At 39.4% G+C, this 17,219-nt stretch overlaps 1 protein-coding gene across 12 annotated transcripts in view; it reads right to left on the reverse strand.

The window, feature by feature from the left end:
• The window catches only part of col13a1 (collagen, type XIII, alpha 1), a 227,927-nt gene that overhangs the window by 94,957 nt on the left and 115,751 nt on the right, over nt 1–17,219 (reverse strand). For 11 of the 12 annotated variants that reach the window (XM_078530917.1, XM_078530915.1, XM_078530913.1 and 8 more), the window contains 7 exons: nt 12,985–13,020; nt 10,096–10,122; nt 9,009–9,035; nt 8,139–8,165; nt 8,001–8,027; nt 5,346–5,372; nt 2,556–2,582 (listed from right to left, as the gene is read on the reverse strand). In XM_078530917.1, coding sequence (XP_078387043.1) covers nt 2,556–2,582; nt 5,346–5,372; nt 8,001–8,027; nt 8,139–8,165; nt 9,009–9,035; nt 10,096–10,122; nt 12,985–13,020 — 198 coding nt within the window. The remainder of the gene's footprint in view (nt 1–2,555; nt 2,583–5,345; nt 5,373–8,000; nt 8,028–8,138; nt 8,166–9,008; nt 9,036–10,095; nt 10,123–12,984; nt 13,021–17,219) is intronic. The other variant, XM_078530914.1, reaches the window with a different exon arrangement.

A 17,219-nucleotide genomic window follows, 5' to 3' on the forward strand; every position in this document is an offset into this window, starting at 1 on the left:
TTGGGCCAGAATTTTTCCTTTGTCGGGCGGGCTCGGCAGGAGCTGCCCGCAATCGGCTCCTCTCCGCGACTTCACGCGGCCAATTAAGGCCCACCCTGGGTGAGATGTGAGCGGTAGCGCTGAGCGTTACCTATGTGGGTTGAGGGGGGGGAGCGGGCCTGGCGCACAGTTCACACATGCACGTGAAAGAGCTCTTCAATCCCCCAGGCATGGAGCTACCTCAGGGAGACTGAAACGCTTTTTAAAAAAATTAAAGAAGACAATAAAAACTTTTAAAAAACATGTCCCCTCATGTGACTCTGTGTCATGTTTTTAATTCAAAAATGAAGTTTTCAGTTAATGTTTATTTTGCTTTGGGAAACCTCGTCCCGCTGGTGGATGAGGTTTCCTAAAAAATGTAAAGGCCGCTTGGCGTTTTCACCTGCCCGCCAGCTGTAAGGTTGGACGGGCAGCATAAATTTGATTCTAATGAGCTTGTTAACGGTCTTAATAGGCCTTTCAATTATCAGTGGGTACACAGCCGACTCTGGCGCGCACCCGCTGAACAAAATATCGCACGCCCGACATCATCTTGTGTCATATTACGCTCGGGCGCGTCGGGTGCGCACCCACATGCTGAAAGTAAACTTCTGCCCATGGAGAGGTAAGAGTTGAGTGAGAGGGAGAGTGAGGGAGGGAAGTAGGGAGAGAGAGAGAGAGAGAGAGAGAATCAGGCAGGGAAGTGGAGAGGGAGGGAGGGAGAGAGTTGGGGAGGGAAGAGGTGAGTGAGATGGAGCCTTGGGGAGCAGAAGAGGTCGCTCCAAAATGGTGCCAATCGGGTCACGCATGCTCCGTTAGCCCTAGTGCGAAATGATTTCAACCCCTTGACAACATTACTCGCTTATAAGTTGACGCCCTACATTTTGCCTAAAAATGTGGTCTCAAAAACTTGACTTTTACACAAGTATGTACGGTAACATTTATACTCAAGAGACTGGTAACTAGGAGTTGCTCCTGCTTCCTGAACACAAATCTATGTGATTAAGACCACTCAGTTTACTAAGTTATTCCAGGTTGTAGCCTAATGGAGGGTGAAATTGAATTCTCATCAGCCAGCAATGAGATGCAAAGCAGATTATATAAAGCTGCAGGTTAATAATAAACTGAACCTTCCTCCTCAATGTTTCTGCCAGCATGGGGAATGGGAACTAGTAGAAGAAATGAGAGGAAAGTTGCAGCTAAACATGGCTGCCTGACACTCAAAGTTAGTTGGGATAATCAGTCTTTTCAGTCCCCATCAGGGTGATTTTGCAAGTTAAATCTGATTGTTGTGTAGCTACCAGGCAGTGCCCCTATCTGTCTCCCTGTACAAAGTTATCTCTATTCTGGTTTGAGAAGCTGCAGGCACAGCATTGGCAATGAAGACAACTTCACATATCTTTAGCTCCAGTTAATCAAATTCTTTATTGACAAATCTGCCCCAAGAGGAGCTACTGCCTTTTAAAAAAAATCAGCTAGATTTTATTGATGGGCTGTAGGTGTCCACAAGATAGCAATGGACGTTGTAGGTACTAAGACTGGGGAAACGGCAAAAATAGCGGGCATGGTGAGATGATCATGTGGCCAATCATTAACAGGGAGAGGGAATAGCGAGACAGTGAAACAGAGCCCTGCATCAGGTTATAGGAAGCACTGAGGAAGCCAAATCAGTATTTTTCTTCTGTCCTGAATTGTAAATATAACACTGTTAAGCTATGACTGTGCAAAAAAGAGTCATTTCCCATTGCGCAGAGTATTAAAAAAGCGTCTTATGTGTTGATAAGTTGGGAGTGACCAAGTTTCCCACAGTAAACATTTGACCTGAAATCTGCCCCAGAAATATGCGGATTAATTGAGCCCTTGTAGAGTGATTCCACAGAAACCTTGCCAATCATGGATATTATTTTAGTGGATGATTGCCTGGGGAATATGTTTTTCTCTATTTACTTATGATAGAGAAAATGAAAATCAGCAGGTGCATAAGCAGGATTTTTAAAATCATGGTGAATTGTCTAAAAGCGCTCAGCACTAGAACCCATTTGCAAATCAATGACAAATCAAATGCTAAAGTGTGGAAGAGCTGAGGTCTCAGGATTCATATTATAGACAACATCGCTACTGCAGCCAATATCAAAAACTGACCAGCAGTCATGGATTATGCCTGAATTTCCAAACTATTGGATAATTTGTAACTTAGCCAGTAGTTTTAGAAGGTTGAAAGAGAAAGATGGGTTAATTTTCTAACTAAAATTAACATTTGAAAACTAATAGCGAGCACACATGAATTATTGAAAACTTTAAGCATTTATGACAGAAAAGCTAAAGCGGAATGAGGTGGACGGATGGAAACATCTTTATCATGTCCTTGAATTGTTAATAAAATAAAATGAAATGTAGGGATAAATATTTTTCGGACCTTGAATTTTCAGTAAATCTCAGAATGTAAAAAAAATCACATTAGAAGGCGGGATATAAACACTGTTCGTTATATCCACTAGGTCTGTAAGTAAATATAGTTTAAGAGACAGATTACTTACTGTGAGTGCAGAATCTCCACGTTGACCCTAGAAAATGGAAGTTTAATCAGATTCACAGTGTAAATACATCATTTATGTTTTACCTCTAAAGTTCTGGGAAGAAGATTAACATATTACAATGAGGTTTCAAAATCATCTAATCCTGAACTGAGATAGATTTTTTTTAACTGCCTATAAATATTATCCAACAAGTACCACTTGATATTGTAGATTTTATAAATAAGGATAAAACATTTCTACAATTATTTGACTAAAAGCAAAATACTGCAGATGCTGGAGATCTGAAATAAAAACATTTAGTGCTGGACAAACTCAGCAGGTCTGACAGCTTCTCTGGAGGGGATGTGTCAGACCTGCTGAGTTTTTCCAATACTTTCTGTTTTTATTCTCCAGCCGGCTTGTCCAACATGGGTCAAATGTAGACCACAAAACTCCCCAGTGTGGCCCCCAGAGGTAGTTTTCGAAATGCTGGTAAGTGGAGTGGAAGGTTCTGAAAGAAACTGCTCCTCCAATCACAGGCTGTTCCTCTGTGTGGTTGCTGCTGATAGGCTCACAAGTTGGGGGAGGGATGGGGGGAAAGAGAGAGATAGATAGGCTGGCTGCCGGATTGGTAGGGAGGGGGGGGAGGCTGTCGTGCAGTGCCGGATGGGGAGGGGAGGCTGCTGTGCCGGGCCAGAAGAGGCTGGATGTGATGGTGTGGGCAAGCGGGGGCTGCGTGGCGAGGGTGAATAGGCTCGCTGCCCGGGGGCTGGGAGAGAGAGAGTGAGTGAGTGAGTGTAGGGGGGAGAGAGAGAGAGAGGGAGAGAGAGAGTGGGTGGAATTTTACACCAGTGGGAAGTCAATGGTCTTTTGAATGGCTCACCGCATTTTACAGCCCCGCCCCCAATGTGACCGGGCTGGGAAATTCTGCACAGTGAGTGTGGGGTTTAGAGAGGGAGAGCGAATGTGGGAGAGAGAGAGTGTGTGTGTGGGGGGGAGAGAGAGCGAGAGAGAGATTGTGTGCGAGAGAGAGAGAGAAAGAGAGAACGTGGGAGAGGGAGAGAGCGTGTGGGGAAGAGAGAGAGGGAGAGTGTGACAGAGTGAGAGAGAGAGAGAGAGAATGTGGGGGTGTGTCTGGCTCACTCACAGTCTCAGGATTCCCACTCACAATTATCGCCACACACCAATACACAATCACACCCACTCACACAGTGGGTGAGGGAGTGAGCATCAAGAGATCGGGAGTGAGCCAGACAAACAGACTCTGCCCCTCACACTCTAATGGTGTATAATTATTAATTACTCTTTTTAATTATCAACTTATTGCTTTGACATTGCTTTAATTTTGCTCAGCAAGTTTTCTCTTTTCTTTATATCTCAGTTTATTTTGAATTTCATGTTTAAAGTGGTGCCAAACCTCATCGTTCTGAAATTCGCCCCTCGGTCCCTTTGTGAGAAAAAATGGAAATGTGCCCCCTCCCCCCACCATTCTACAATTATTTGATTGATTCGTGTGAAGTGAAAGTAATCTATTTGGTTGATGTTGAGGCCAGCAACACTGGGACGTTTTATTAATGGTAAAAGCTTGGCTTCTCTGGGGTGATCGTGTCTGAGTCAGATTTTGTCTGGCTACACTAACACTACAGGGAATTTTGAAAAATGTGCAGTGTCAAGGTGTGAAAAGAATTCAAGCAGATTGTTTATCACATGCAAATCAGAGAAAAGTTTGAATAATCATTGAATGGAACAGGAAATTAAGAAATGTCATGGACTGATTAGTTGTGTATTGGAAGAAAATATGGGACAGCATCCTTTTATGACCTAAACTGCAATTTAAATCCAATGAAAACTAAACTTACTAAACAAACACTGGGATATAATTAGCCACCTAATGTTTAACCCTTTGAAGTACATAAAACAATTTTCACTTCTGGACAGTAAGCCAATTTAAGTGTCTGTGCATCTAAATCACTCCCATCACACAGTTACAACAGATCCTGAACATTACGGCCAATGTTAAATATAGTACTTACTTTTTTTAAAAAAAAGCCATTTAACATCTATTTAATTAAAGATCAGAAGCCTGATTTGGCACTATTCCTTTTTAATCATAATACCAGGAACTAAGCAGATGGCATCACGGTTGCTGGGTATTGATTGTGGATAAGTGCAAGTGGTGTCACAAGGTTAACTCAAATGTTCAATCTTGCAACATTTTTGAAGGAGGAATTCAAGATCCATGTGTGGAAAATGTGTTTGGTGACAAACATGAAAGATCAGTGTGAAAAATATTCAGATTCTGAGCTAGTTATCAAATTATTTGTGATTCCCACTAGTAGAAGAAAATGAAACCTATAATATTTTAGTTTAGCCCACAGGTCCCACAGACCAGACTTCCAAGGTCTTCTCTCCACAAAAAAACTTTTGGATCTCAAGACCCTGAAATTGTCTGGCTCTTTAATTAAACTTAAGGTTTATGAATCAGTTTTACAGAGGTTATGTTTCCTAGTGAAAGACTGATCTAATGTTATTTAGCATACTTTCAAAGTAGGAGAGTGTATAAAATGACAGATTGCAGATCAGCTGCATGTTATACACCGTTTTCATTATTCACGTCAAGTTTCTCGCCTGATTTTCCTTTCCACCAAAGTCATTTTAGTGCCAGCCAATTCTTTATCCCTGCTGAAGTTGAAAGTTCCGCTTTATATCTTCCCTCAAATTTGCAAACTAATAGGTACAAAGGTGGCATGTTGGAACATTTATAAGATCTATATACGCTCAATAATACTGACAACAATAACCCATGCTCACCTTATCACCCTTTGGACCATTCAGACCCTGTGCAAACACAATGAATCATGTTGAAATGTCATTGTGGTATGGCAAAGTAAAGGAGATATTCTCTTTAAAAGTTAAGACACACTGTCATTGTGAAAACAATCGAATGGCTATTAAGATTAATAAATAAGAATTTAGACCAGAAACAAACCTTTGGTATCATTTCCGTATTTGGAATGAAATGAAATATCGAGAGCAACCAGGAATATGTATATTAGCAACACATGATAACCAAAGATAGGTAGTATAACATTAAATCGAGTTCAAGGCAGTGACAATTTTCAAGCAATAGAATCAGGTCAGGTAAATGCATAAGCTTTAACAACAGCGCAGAGTTCCACTGTACAAAATCTCTTCACATTCAATCTTTTGTCATTTTTTATGAATTCATAACAGTCAAGGAACAGTGGAGTTCTCCTTGCAGCAGAGTAGATTAAGGGGAAGTTTGATAAAGTTGTTAAAATCATAAAAGGTTTTTAATAGAGTAAATAAAGAGAAGCTATTTTCAGTGGCAGAAGGGTCAGTAACCAGAGGACACAGATTTAAGGTGATTGGCAAAAGAAGCAGAGACAACATGATGAAACTTTGTTTTCCACAGTGAGTTGCTGTGATCTGGAATGTACTGTATGTAGGAAAGGTGGAAGCAAATTCACTAATGTCGTTCAAAAGAGAATTGGATAAATGCTTGAAGGGAAAACATTTACAGAGCTATTGGGAAAGAGCAGGAGAGAGGAATTAATTGGATAGATCTACCAAAGAAATGTCACAGGCATGATGATGAACTGAAAGGCCTTCTTAGGCTGGGCTGTCTCATTCTATGATTCTGTGTTTCTATAGGTATTGGTGAAGAGGATCAGGTCCTTTGTCTATGAATCTTTGGGCTGATTTCTGAGAGTTAGCACACACAGATACAAAAACACTATTTGCATATTTAATTGAACTCAGTGTCTATTGGCTCTTTTCATTCATTTGTATTATGGTCAGAAGGCATTTTGGACCTGCGATTGAAACAAAAGTTAAAAATTCCAAACCAGGCACAACTGATTCAATTTTTACATGGAAAATCAATCCTGGTATAACTAAAACATGTTGTCAAACATGGCCAGACTCTTGTCTAAATCTCCTCCACAAATGCTAAACTCCTTCCGCTTAAATGTCAGCCTTGTCTCAGTGGGTAGCACTCTCACCTCTGAGTCTGAAGGGCATGGGTTCTTGCCTCACTCCAGCATTTGAGCACATAATCTAGGCTGGCACGTCAGGGACTGCTATTTGTTGAAGGTTCTATCCTTCATGTAAGAGGTTAAACCCAAGTCCTATTCCAACTTCTCAAGTGGCTGTAAAAAGAATCCATGGAACTATCTGAAATCACACAGGAGAGTTTCACTGGTGTTCTGGCTAATGTTTACCCCCCATCAACATCCCCAAAGGTACATTAACTGCTCATTTATTTCATTGATGTTTATGAAACTTTGTTGTGTATGCCTTAGTTTGCCTAAAAAACAAATACATTCAAATGCAATTCATTCAAAGGAGCTATATAAATACTTCTCTCTACCATCCCCTTCCCCATCCTGCTCACCACATTCTTCCAAGGACTGTACAGTTGCCAAATTACTCCCATGAGTTGCCAGTGCATTTTAAAAGGTACAATTTGTTTTCAAATCGAGTTATAATAGAAAAAATCGTTTAAAAAAACCACAGGTTTTTCCTGGTGAGCAGGTTTAGTAATCGGAGAACCTGCAGTGATGCAAGGGCATGTTCAATACACCACTGCTCGAGTCCCTAGGTATCAACACAGCTGTGGCTTAAATTAAGGAATAAGGGGCGGAATTTTACAGTCCATCCCGCAGGTGGGATCTTCCGGTCCCACCGAAGTCAATGGACTTTTGAACGACTCGGCGCATTCCTTCTGGCCTCGCCCCTGCTGCAACAGGGCCGTACAATTCCGCCCAAGGGTCTAGTTCTTGAATTCCCAGACTTCTGCAAGGAATTCCTTTCAGATATTCAGCCTAATTCTAAAGGCTGCCTGTGACGTTGCTTCACTGAAGCGGAGGTCTTGTGTGACGAGCAAGTACCAAAATCGAAAGTTTGAACAAACATGAAGGTACAAAAATAATTCTGCCTCTTTAAAGAACAAGTGCAGTGAATGACAGCTTCCTCCAAGTTGATTTTACTTTACAAGTAATATATGGAATTTTGCAATTTCTGGTTGGTAAAGGTAACAGTCACTGACAAAATAACAGATGAAGTGCTGAATGTAAAAAGACCAAAGTTAATTTTGCTCCGGAGGTAAAGCTGCCACTTAGAGCCATAAACTGGAACTTTAAACAACAAGAGAATAACTTGACTGTTTCTCTGGCTGATGTAGAGAATGCCCTGGAGAATCTCATTTCTCTTATATCCCCTTTCATTTATTATCGAGTCTGAATTACTGTTACATACAGTTACACTAGCCAGTGGGGGAACATCATATGTTTCTATGCTCACACAATGTCCTTTACCACTCAAGTTATCATCTGTGAATATTTTATAATACCAACCTGTATTAATCAATGGCTTCCAACTATAGCCTTGCAGAACTTTAAATCTCATTGTTTAAAATGTGTTTAATTCAGAATCACAACTTACCTTTTCTCCTTTTTGCCCGGAGTCTCCCTTTTGGAAATCAATACAAAAAGTTAGAAAACATTAGGAAATTTGCTCACATTCTGAATAGTCTTAAAACTTATCAGATTGCATAGATTTCATCCTGGAAGGCTCACTTACCTTTTCACCTTTTGGGCCAGGTAAACCCTGTGTGAGAAGGAAAAGAATAAAACAACTGTCAGGGCTTTTTTTTTTGTGGATTGTGAATTTTACTCCCTTTAAAATATATAAGAGCATTTTTACAATCTTGCATAGAATGGCCACAAAGATGTGCAAGAACTGAAGACAGTGCAGGAAGGATCTAGGGAATGTTATTTATAACCAAATTCAAGCATTTGGAAGGAACTGGTAAAAGTGAAATTTGGCTTTGAAAAAATGAGTCACATATATAGTTACAACACAGAGGCCATTCAACCCATATACTCTATGCTGACTCAAGGTGATCTTCTCAAAAACTTCAAAATACCTTTCAAAGGCTCTGATAATAGTTTCCGTCATCAACAGCTGTTTCAAAATTTTAGCTAATAGGATGAAATATTATTATTTAATGCTGCTAATGCCAAGTTTCACTTGATGGGAGCTAATATTAGGGATTTTGGTGGAGTAGTAACATTTCTGAATTATTTACTGTCTATTATATAAAGGAATGAACAGAAAATGGTGCTGGCCACGTACCAAATGCTGAATACCCATTTTATATTTCCACCACATGAAGCACTAGTTAGAAAAATGTAGCCCACATAATTTCATATCTTACACCTGCAATAAAATGTTCCCATATTTACTTACATGCCATGCAAGTTTATTTAAAGCAAAACTGTTATGCCTAGATATCTGAAATAGGAAGTGTTGGACATACACTGAATAGGCCTGACAAAGTCTGCATCAGATATGTTAACCTGTTTTATCTGTCAGGTGCTAATAGTCCTGATGTCTATTCCCAGCACTTTGCGATTTTGTTTAAATACGCATTTTTGCTTCCAATCTTACCATGTCACCTTTAGGACCAGCTTTTCCCTGCAATGACAGAAATAAATGTATAAGCTACAGTGGATTGATAATAGTAATTAATTTGTAAATTTATTAACTTCTTCCCCTTGCCCAACCCCAAACTCCTTGTGAAAATTGGATAAAAATGTTATTGATGCAAGTATTGCTTTGTTCTATTTAAATCTAGAACATGCAAGCAACGAGCACAGATAGACAGATTTTGCATTATTACATTTGTGATAACACCCACAATCACATATTTAATGGTTTCCTAATTTCAATAACCTTTTGTTAACTAGTACACTTAATAAAAACCCCAACGACGATGCCTGTCCTCCAAATAAAAATTGAAAAGGGAGAAAAACCCATTTAACCACCAAACAATTCTAAACTCAATCAGATCAGACCTCTGTGGAATTTTCACCTTCAGTGATACCAGATCAGCTGCTCATCTAATTTTCTTTGGTGTCAATAATGGCCATATAACAGCTACTGTTCTGATCTCATCAGTTATATTCACCCAAAGATAAGGGTTCAGACATTTACAGGACTCAGTATTTACACTAAAGTACCATTAAGGCCACAAATCACAACACTGATAATCTGAGAACTGCAAGCAGAGGGCATTTTGACCATATCAAGGCATGTCAGTGGACTAGTAACACAGAGACTGAGAGTTCAAATATGACCACAGCAAGTTGTGGGATTGAGCAAAGAAACATGCAGAAACCCAACTGGTTTTACTATTATGCCACACTACCTGATCTGGCCTACATGTAACTCCCATCCCACATTATGTGGTTGGCTCTTAGGGGCGGAAATTGATCTGGTGCTGTAGTGCAAAATGGAACTTGACATGAGGCTGGATGTAAAACAGGCTCCTCATTCACTCTCGTCCATTTAGCACAATGTTCAAAGACCAATTTCACTTCCCTAATGCCCTCTGAAGTGGCCTCGCAAGCTACTCCATTATGAAAACAAATGATAGACAGATAAGGTATTTGAGGTAAAATACTGGGAAAGATGATATGTGTTATTATTAAATTATCTTATAGCAATAAATTTTAAAATTACATAAAATACTCACGGATTTACCATCCAACCCTATCGGTCCCTTCAAAATAAATTAAATATTAGTGAATATAAAAATATGAATGAACTGTTTCAGAACACAGAAATCACTTGAATAGGAAATGAAGCCAACATAGAAAGGATTTAAACATCAACATGACAGTGAGTTCATTAAATGAGAAGTTAAATGAAAATTCAGCAATGGTATAGTTAGTAGCACAAACACCAAAGCAAAGGATAACAATGCTCCTTTAAAGACTTGTTTAACAATCAGCAGTTTTGTTAAGGTGCAGTTTTAAATGGCTCCCATCAGCTGGTAGTGAAGTGTGTAAAGCACGGTCAAACCTGGTCAGTTTTATTGTTTCAATATGTTCACCATAAAAGAAAAACAAACGGAAGCAGCTTGGCAAATTGAGCAAAACACAGCTGGCAAGAAATCAATATGTTAAATGGTAAATCAGTTTTGACATCATGAACTGTTAAAATGTATTTTTTCCAGTTTGACACAAACTCAGGTACTTAGCTCACACTCAACTTCTTCTCATTTAAAACCTTCCTGAAGGTGTGAGTAAATGAAATGCACAGGAGCAGATATTTGAAATGCTGTTGCATTTCAGATGGGGTAAATATAAAATCAGTGCCATTCACAACATTTTGTAATAAATACAGGCTTTCCTTCAAGAAATGGATTATGCTCCAACCACAAACCCCAAGGTGTACACAGGATTCTTGTATTCAATTGTGCAATCCACAGTCTTTGCTACTATATGCCTACAATATTCTTTTCCAAACCACATTACTTACTCACTAATCCCCATGCTTACGCTCTCATTAGCCATTTGTTGGATGCATATATATATATATATATTATATATATATATATATATATATATAGATGCACGTAGATATATCTATATACATGTGTGCTGCAGAGTCTGGACTGCAGCTGAATCATAAGTCAAAAGCTGGCTCCATGTTTCATTGATATCTCCAGCTCAAGTGGCTAAGATTTACAAGCTGTACAGAGTCGTCTCTATGGCAGACCATTCATTATTATGGCAGCATTACAATCCAATCAAGTGCGGTAACAGCTCTGTGATAAAGGTACGCTCCCAACGGTTTATCCCAACACAGAGTTCAAATCTTTCATAAATTCACAAATTCGGAGTGTTATTTGCCTGAACATCGCTAAAGAATAAGTAAAACAGGAACAGAGAGACCATTCAGCTCAGTAACCTCATCCTCTTTTGATTGATTTCAGGTCTACTTTTCCACCATTCACTTTCTTTCTTAAATGTAGGATGAGCTTCACATTCAACTCTTAGCTCTTTTTATGCTGATCTTAAGGCCCTCAAATATTAGTCTATTTACTTTGAATACTTTACTCTGTCGCTTCCAGTTCTTACGCTTACAATAAATTGCGGTATCTTTTATAATCCATATATTTTGTTGTTTCTCACATTGCTCTGTAGCATTGATAATATAGGTCAAAGATGTTTGCCAAAAGAATGTCCTGACTCACATTAGTAAGCTTTCATTTAAGAGTTGGTGCACTTTAGGGCAATCCAAGTTAAGTATTATTAGATATGTCCACAGCCAGCTTTCACATATCAATTTAGATTGCAGGTTTAGTTTTCAGCCATTAAGGTTGAGTTTAGAAATCTGAAACAGATTTTTCATTCCATTCCTCAAACTAGCTTCACAAAGCAAAAACTAGTCATTAAACTCATTGGTGTCTGCCAAGCACAAAATGGTAAATGCTAGAAAGACTAAGCATCTAACAGCATCTGTGGAGACAGAAACAGAGTTAACGTTTTGAATCCGTTTGATCCTTCTTCAGAGCTTTCAGTCATTCGGACTCAAAATGTTAACTGTGTTTCTCTCTCCACAGATGCTGTTCGACCTGCTGAGTTTTTCCAGCATTTTCTGTTTTTGTTTCAGATTTCCAGCAAGCACAGCATTTTGCTTCTATCTTTTAAGCACAAAATGGTTGCTGCTTTTGATGGCATAACAAGAATCACGGTGCATCAAATTAACTCATCGCATGCAAAGTGGTTTGGGACATTTCTGAGGGGTAAAAAGGCACTGTATATGTGCACACCTCTTTACGCCTACCACTAAGATAGACAAGTTAAAATCAATAGCCTCCATTCCCTTGTGCTATTGAAAAAACAAATTGACTGTTTAAAATCGTAAATGCAAACATACTGGAAAATATCAGTGCTTTTATCTGTTGTGTTGTTGAAGTGTGGTGTATTATAGGAATGGTACTACACATCTACATTCTTAATGGAAGCCATGGTGGGCAGCAGTGTGGGGTGGACTATGGTGTATCAGCCCCGTCTCTGATCTACAGTCCCTTCCAGCCCCTGCTCTGCCAGCAGTGCAGAATCATAATCATCCTTCATTTCGTACAACCTGCACAATGTTGCAATAAACTTTCTATTAATAAAGGGATAATTTTAACTTGCATTCATATAATGCCTTTATTGTAGAAAAATGTCCCAAGGCACTTCACAGGAGTGTTAAATAAGGATGATTGTTGCAAAGTCTTTAGTATAGATGCTCAATGAAGTTGATTAGAATAGAACCCCAAAACATTAGAAAATAGCTTTAAGTGCAGTGAGCTAGCTTCTTAGTTTACAGCGACACAAATGAAATGATCAAACAGTATGAATACATGACGAGCAGCTTGTACCACTTAGGTACTTGTAACTCAAAAGCACCAGCAGCGGCATAAATATACAATTAATTCCTCTCAGCATGGTCATTCATTCATGAAAGCTGGTCGATCTTATAAAAATAAACCAAGAAGTGATTTGATTATCCAAGCAAGCTATTAAAATATTACTGAATGATTAACAAAAGAAATTCCAAGGAAAAAGTCTCTCAAACATCAACACACCGGATATCCTGGGAACCCTCTTGCTCCTGGCTGACCCTAGATTAAAGATAAAAAAACACAAGTGGGAAGAAAAATTAATCCAATTCCTCACCTTGTACTTGGTGATATATTATAGTACAAAGCAAGGCATTATTTTTTACTAGTTACGATTTTTCTTCTCAAGTAAGGTTTGCTAAACGATTAGTGAATTCGCACAACTTACTTGTATCAAAGCGCAGGCAAAAACAATTTCTTTGAGGCAGACCTAATGTATTCTATATATAGTAGCAGAAAGGTGAAAAAGTGAGTAATTGGAGTAGTTGTGTCAGTGATTTTACAATGTAAAATAGTTCCACCATCGTACACACTGAAAAAAGAGACATGTCGAAGCTTTTCCTCTTGCACTCATCAGGACACTTCGCAAGAATACGGATATAAGGGGAAAACAACAACTCATACTGTGTGTGAAGAGAATGCTGGCTGGTTGGCAAGTGAACTCTGATTGGTAGAGGCATTCCCATGAAGGATGCAACAGTGATTGTAACTGACAGTTAACTGCCAAACATTTCTTTTGAAATTTAAGCCAGGCAGCTTGGCCCTGATTGGTCAAGGCATTACCCTGAGGAATGAGTCAGCGAATGGCTGTCACTTATTTTGTGGCTCATTCTTCAGGGCAATGCATTGACCAATCAGGGTCAATTTGCCTGGTTTAAATTTCAAACAATGCTTGGCAGTTAACTGTCTGTTATGATCACTGGTGCATTCTTCATGGCAACGCCTCTACCAATCAGAGTCCACTTGCTAACCAATCAGCATTCTCTTCACATACAGTATAAGTTACTGTTTTCCCCTTATATTGGTATTCTTGGAAGTGTCCTGATGAGTGCAAGAGGAAAAGCTTCAACCTGCCTCTATTTTCAGCAATACTCGAGTTTTGTACTATCAAATGACTAATTGTACACACTGTGGTCAGCACATGTCATCAAAGGCCCTCCTCACTATCATTGTATTCATTACAGGTTTCTGTACTTCAGCAGCTCAATGTAAACTCATTTATTCATATTTCTCCAATGGTCACTCCTAGACCAATACAGGAAACAGTTCATATAAGTGAACATTCAGTATACTGGCAATAGAGTTGAAGCTTCACTCTGAAATAAAAACAGAAAGTGCTAGAAAAACTCAGCAGCACTTTCTATTTTTATTTCAGGTTTCCAGCACCTGCAGTGTTTTGCTTTTATTGAAGCTTCACTGTTGTTGATTGCTGGAGTTTTAGTGACCAGATGAAGCATTTAACTGAAGATGGAAAAAGAACAAGGAAAAACAGAAGCTATGAATCACTTGGAATCATAAATGCCACCGGCTCACCATGGAATGAAATCATTGCCTGTCCTTCACTTGCTGTCTCCCCAGTCTGCTGACATGACTCAACTGAAGCTTCACTCTTTCAGACACTTAAGCCTGGAGTAACTGCACTAACATCATTCACATAAAACTTTATAAATAACGGGAGTCACTACACATCACTTAACTCAGAATCTCTACTTATTTCGACAACAACTTGTATTTATATAGCTCCTTTATTGTAGTAAAAGATCCCTAGCCATTTCACAGGGGCATAATCAAGCAAAATTTGACACAGAGCCACATAAGGAGATATTAGAGCAAATTACCATAAGTTTGGTCAAAGAGGTTGGTTTGAAGGAGCATCTTAAAGGAGGAAAGACAGGCCAAGAGTCAGAGAGGTTTTGGAAGGGAATTCAAGCGCTTAGAGCTTAGGCAGCTGGAGGTGCGACTGCCAATGGTGGAGCAATTAAAATCCAGGCTCTGTGTGGAGTCCGGAATTGATGGAGTGCAGAGATCTCAGAGGATTGTTGGGTGGAGAACGTTACAGGGAGGAAGGGACTGTTAATTCAATGAACATCCATCTGGCAAAGAAAGAAGCCGGAGCCAGTCTGTTTTCAACATAGATTTATTCACAAAACTCAGCATAACAGAAGTGCAGACTACTTTTCCCTTCCACATAACTCCTCCCACACAGTTTTACTAGGGCTCCTTGATGCCACACTCGGTCAAATGCGGCCTTGATGTCAAGGGCAGCCACTCTCACCTCTCCTAATTAGTATCAGCTGCTCTTACTCACAACTAGAGCATGCACTCAATTGTCACAGCATCTGCAATATTAACAAGGGCAAGGTTATGGAAGGATTTGAAAACAAGGATGAGAATTTTAAAATTGAGGCATTGCCGGACCATTGTGGGTTAGTGAGCAAAGGGGGTGATGGGTGAATGAGGCTTAGTGTAAGTTAGGATATGGGGAGCTGAGTTTTGGAAAAGCTCAAGTTTACTGAGGGTATTTTAAAGCATTAAAGGGTCATTTAATGGATGGAAAATCATGGGCTTTCACACAAATGTTTTACTTGCACCCCTACCATGCAAGGATCTACACAGGTAACGTGGAGTGCAACATCTCAACCCGTGCCATGACACATGTTATAGGTCCTTCATTAGTTCAAAAGAAACTCAAGTACATTCTTGAAGCATACAGAAGATCTGCTATTCTCAAAAGTTTTTAAAAATTAAACAACAAGGTATCACACCTAGAACTCTCATCCAAGCAATCATAAATCCATAAGCTTAGACAGGCCACATTGGCAAACTATTCAGTGCAGGGAGGCATCACACCTAAGCCATGCTTGATATGTGCATTCCGGCCAGTAGCACTGAACTCAGTAATAGAAGCACCAGCTCATTTTGCCCACCTAACGCAGGGTGCGAAGGCCAATTGTACCGTCCTGTCATCACTGCAACTGAGCTCACACTAACTCCGCATCACAGAGAAATCAAGCCTCAAGCTTTGCTGGTCTGAACCAGCTGAACTATTAGGGAAGACTTGTCACTCTTTATTGTGCAAAAGATATCCATGTGAAATCAGTCGTAGGCATTAGTGTGACAGCATAGTTAAGTTATAATTCCACTATCCTTGCTCAGTGTTATATTACAGTATTGTAATCTCAACATGGGGCAGAATCTTCCAGCCCCCTCCCCCCCCAGCGGGGCCAGCGAGCCACTGAAATCTCCGTTCACATCGGCGGACCGGAAGATCCCGCTGGCGTGAGGGGCTGGAAAATTCTGGCATCGTGACAGAATTCTGTGAAATCTAATCTTTCTAAAAGTATCAAGTTTGCCTCAACTTTACAAATTACTAACAAGAGATTGCATGAAAATTAAGTGAATTTTGGCTTTTGAAGGATTTGAGTGGATTGATAAATCAGTCCCATTTCAATTGCTCTTTGCAGAGACTTTAAATAATCACGTAAGATTAAATAATTAAAATGGCTTTTCAAAATGCTCTTAAAGATGGGATATTGTGTGAAAGACACATTCTTCAAGCAATACTTTCTACAAATGACTGGCTCACTGTGTAACCATCTCCCTCCAACTACACCATGATAACTGAAGGCAGCTTAAATTCATTGTAATTAAGGCTACCGAAGAAAGGCAACTTCCTTTGAAGACAGTAGGGCCTGTTACTTGTTTGTTATTTGTCAAATGCAAAATGCAAGAACAAGTAACTGGGTTTCAAGCTGTTCCTCATTAGCAATGGTTTATCACGCTGCTTCTGGTGGCTAACTGCAAAACCAGATGGTCAAACTATGTTGTCACATTTCTGCAGCCCTGACTTAACTCAATGAGAGTGAAAAACGCCACAAATAAATCAATTCTTTATGGTATTTTCAAACCGGAAATAACATATCAAAGAAATGAAATCCTTTCCTCTCATCTGTAAAAGGATGATGCCTTTTCTGGCACGTTGACATGTCCACTCTTAGCAACTCCTTTAGAGGCTTGGCAACATTCACCACGCTCTTTGGATTTAAGGAAACCCAAGTACAGATTGAATATAGGCAGACTTTTAATTGTCTGCTGCACCATTAAGGTGGCGATGCATTTAGCCACAAATCATTTGTTCATCATAAAATGTTCTGAATCACGTTGGCAATTTACACATTACAATGGGCCTGGTTAGCTGAATTGATCCAAATTTGATTAATCTGGAAAATCTAACATTTTAAACAAGAAAAAAGCTTTGGAATAAAAATTATATGGTATAAACGCCATTCACAAATTTTGTAAATATATTTTTTGACCTTTTTTATTTGACCCTCAAGCAGTCCTTTTTTCAGTTAAGCTTCTGATCTATTGCCCCTTTAAAAAGGACTTACAAATGCACTTATTAAAAATCCTTAAAAAGC

Source organism: Cetorhinus maximus, chromosome 27 (genome assembly GCF_964194155.1).
Source record: "Cetorhinus maximus chromosome 27, sCetMax3.hap1.1, whole genome shotgun sequence".
NCBI lineage: Eukaryota > Metazoa > Chordata > Chondrichthyes > Lamniformes > Cetorhinidae > Cetorhinus > Cetorhinus maximus.